We start from the raw sequence: 1,994 nt of genomic DNA on the forward strand, positions 1-1,994 counted from the left end.
TGTGAAAGTGATAATATAAACAATATAACTGAACCAAATGCTGCTAAAACCTGTCCTGTTCAAAGAGCAGCTGTAATAATCTTTATCTTAAACAGTTTCACACTCTGATCATCACGTTGTTCTATTGAGCGCAGTGGTTCTCAGTTGTGTCCCACTCTCATGTAACCACTTCCTCTTGTTCCTGTCTGCAGACTCAGTCAGTTTGATCAGAAGTGCTTGAAATGTTGAAGGGAGAGTGAGAAGTTCATTTCTACCTGCTGCTGTCATGAAGATTATTCAAAACAGGATCCTGCATCTGCATTTGAGTGTCATCCTTACTTTACTGACCAATGCAGGTATGTTGTATGCAGGTGTTTTTTTTGTGTGTCATTGTTTGGTTTTGTGTTGTGTGATGTCCTTGTGACAGTTAACTAAGGACATGAGCAGCAGTTGTGTCTCATTAGCTTTTGCATGTGTTTTCACATGTGTGTCTTTGTGATTGTGTTTGTTATTTTTTTTTATCAGATTATTCAAAATCCAGTCAAGAGCCAATGATTAAGCAGCACATCAACAAAACAGTGTTTGCGGGGGAAACATTTACACTTCACTGCAACAAAACCCAATATGATGATGATTTCACATGGAAAATGAACAGCTTCGTTATTTTTAGGCAGGACCCTGAAAAAAACAGAACAATGAGAAACTTCAGCTCAAACAGGATTCACATTGACCCAGCATCTCCAAGAGAGTTATCAATACATCAAATACAAGCGTCTGATGCAGGAAACTACAGCTGTTACCCAGCAGCAATAAGATGGACATTAACAATAACAGGTTATTTCTTGATTTTACCTACGGATTCTTAAATATAAAACTATAAGTGTGGATTTAACTAGTAACTAGTAACTATTAGAGTCCTGGTTGGTATCCTGTGTGTTTGACTCTTTTGTGTCTGTCAGAAAACCAGAACAGACCAGAATCACTCAAACAAATGCCGCTGTACATCATCATTTCATGTTCTGGAGTCATTATGATCGGTCTAATTATCACAATCAGCATGTGCATTCAAAGGTGAGAGACTTTAACACACGATGAAGTAATGAGATTGTTTATTTATTGCAGGTTTCATTAACTATTCATGTGCTATTAAACACATATCATATTTTCATGAGTATGGAGATATTTCATTCTCCAGTTTTATTGAGTCATCTCTGCTAATTTAAAACACATCAAAGATGAAAGTGATGAGTAGAGAGATGGAAAGCTGAGAACATCTAATGAATATTTGTTTAATTAAAACATGGAAATGTGAGAACAACACGCTATTTTCAAATACAGTAACAATAATAATTATAACATGGTATGCTATGTTTAAAGGAAATGTAAAAACAGAATACAGAATAGCAGAGAAATGGGACAGGACTTTGTAAGTTTTTCCCTTTGTGTGAATAGTTTACATAATTATAAATTATTTTCATTCTAACAAAATTTCCTTATATCAATAAGTAATTAATTTCTCTTTTTCACTTTAGTCACAGGCACCGGTGGGAGGAAGGATACAGACTCAAAACAGTCAGTACTTTGAAAGATATAACTCTGTGTATGGACAATTATGAAATTATTATTTTTGTTCATTTGTTTTTTCCACAGAAAATGTTTAGTAACTGTTGAATGTGATTAATATAAAAAAGTGAATGGAAAAGCTCTATAATGTACTTATTTGTATTTTATGTTTGTTTATTTATGTGTACATTCCAAAGGTATAGTTAATGCAAAACTGAAAATTCTGAAGAATCATTTATTCACCCTCATGTAATTCAAAAATGATTTTCTTTCCACTGCAGAACATTAAAGAGAAACATTGTCAGTGTTTTTTTTTTTTTTTGGTCAATGGTCACCGATAAATTTCTGGTTACCAACGTTTAACAACATATCAGTAGCACTTTATTATAGGGACCAATTCTTACTATTAACTAGTTGCTTATCAGAATGTATATTACTACGGTATTGGCTGT

General features: G+C 33.6%; 1 protein-coding gene across 1 annotated transcript; it reads left to right on the top strand.

Annotated features, from left to right (window-relative positions):
• The first annotated feature begins 231 nt into the window (after positions 1–231).
• On the top strand, positions 232–1,779 carry LOC132152389 (uncharacterized). The gene is made up of 5 exons (XM_059561162.1): positions 232–335; positions 505–813; positions 939–1,050; positions 1,357–1,405; positions 1,512–1,779. Exons 1-5 carry the CDS (start codon positions 266–268, stop codon positions 1,593–1,595), a joined length of 624 nt encoding a protein of 207 aa, XP_059417145.1. The 5' UTR covers positions 232–265; the 3' UTR covers positions 1,596–1,779.
• The last annotated feature ends 215 nt before the right edge of the window (positions 1,780–1,994 follow it).

Source organism: Carassius carassius, chromosome 11, assembly GCF_963082965.1.
Source record: "Carassius carassius chromosome 11, fCarCar2.1, whole genome shotgun sequence".
Lineage (NCBI taxonomy): Eukaryota > Metazoa > Chordata > Actinopteri > Cypriniformes > Cyprinidae > Carassius > Carassius carassius.

Excerpts from the sequence above, each read along its gene's own strand:
- LOC132152389 (XM_059561162.1), top strand. The coding sequence starts at position 266 with ATGAAGATTATTCAAAACAGGATCCTGCATCTGCATTTGAGTGTCATC. Across the intron at positions 814-938 it reads ATGGACATTAACAATAACAG|AAAACCAGAACAGACCAGAA; the intron begins GTTATTTCTTGA and ends TGTGTCTGTCAG. Across the intron at positions 1,051-1,356 it reads ATCAGCATGTGCATTCAAAG|GAAATGTAAAAACAGAATAC; the intron begins GTGAGAGACTTT and ends CTATGTTTAAAG.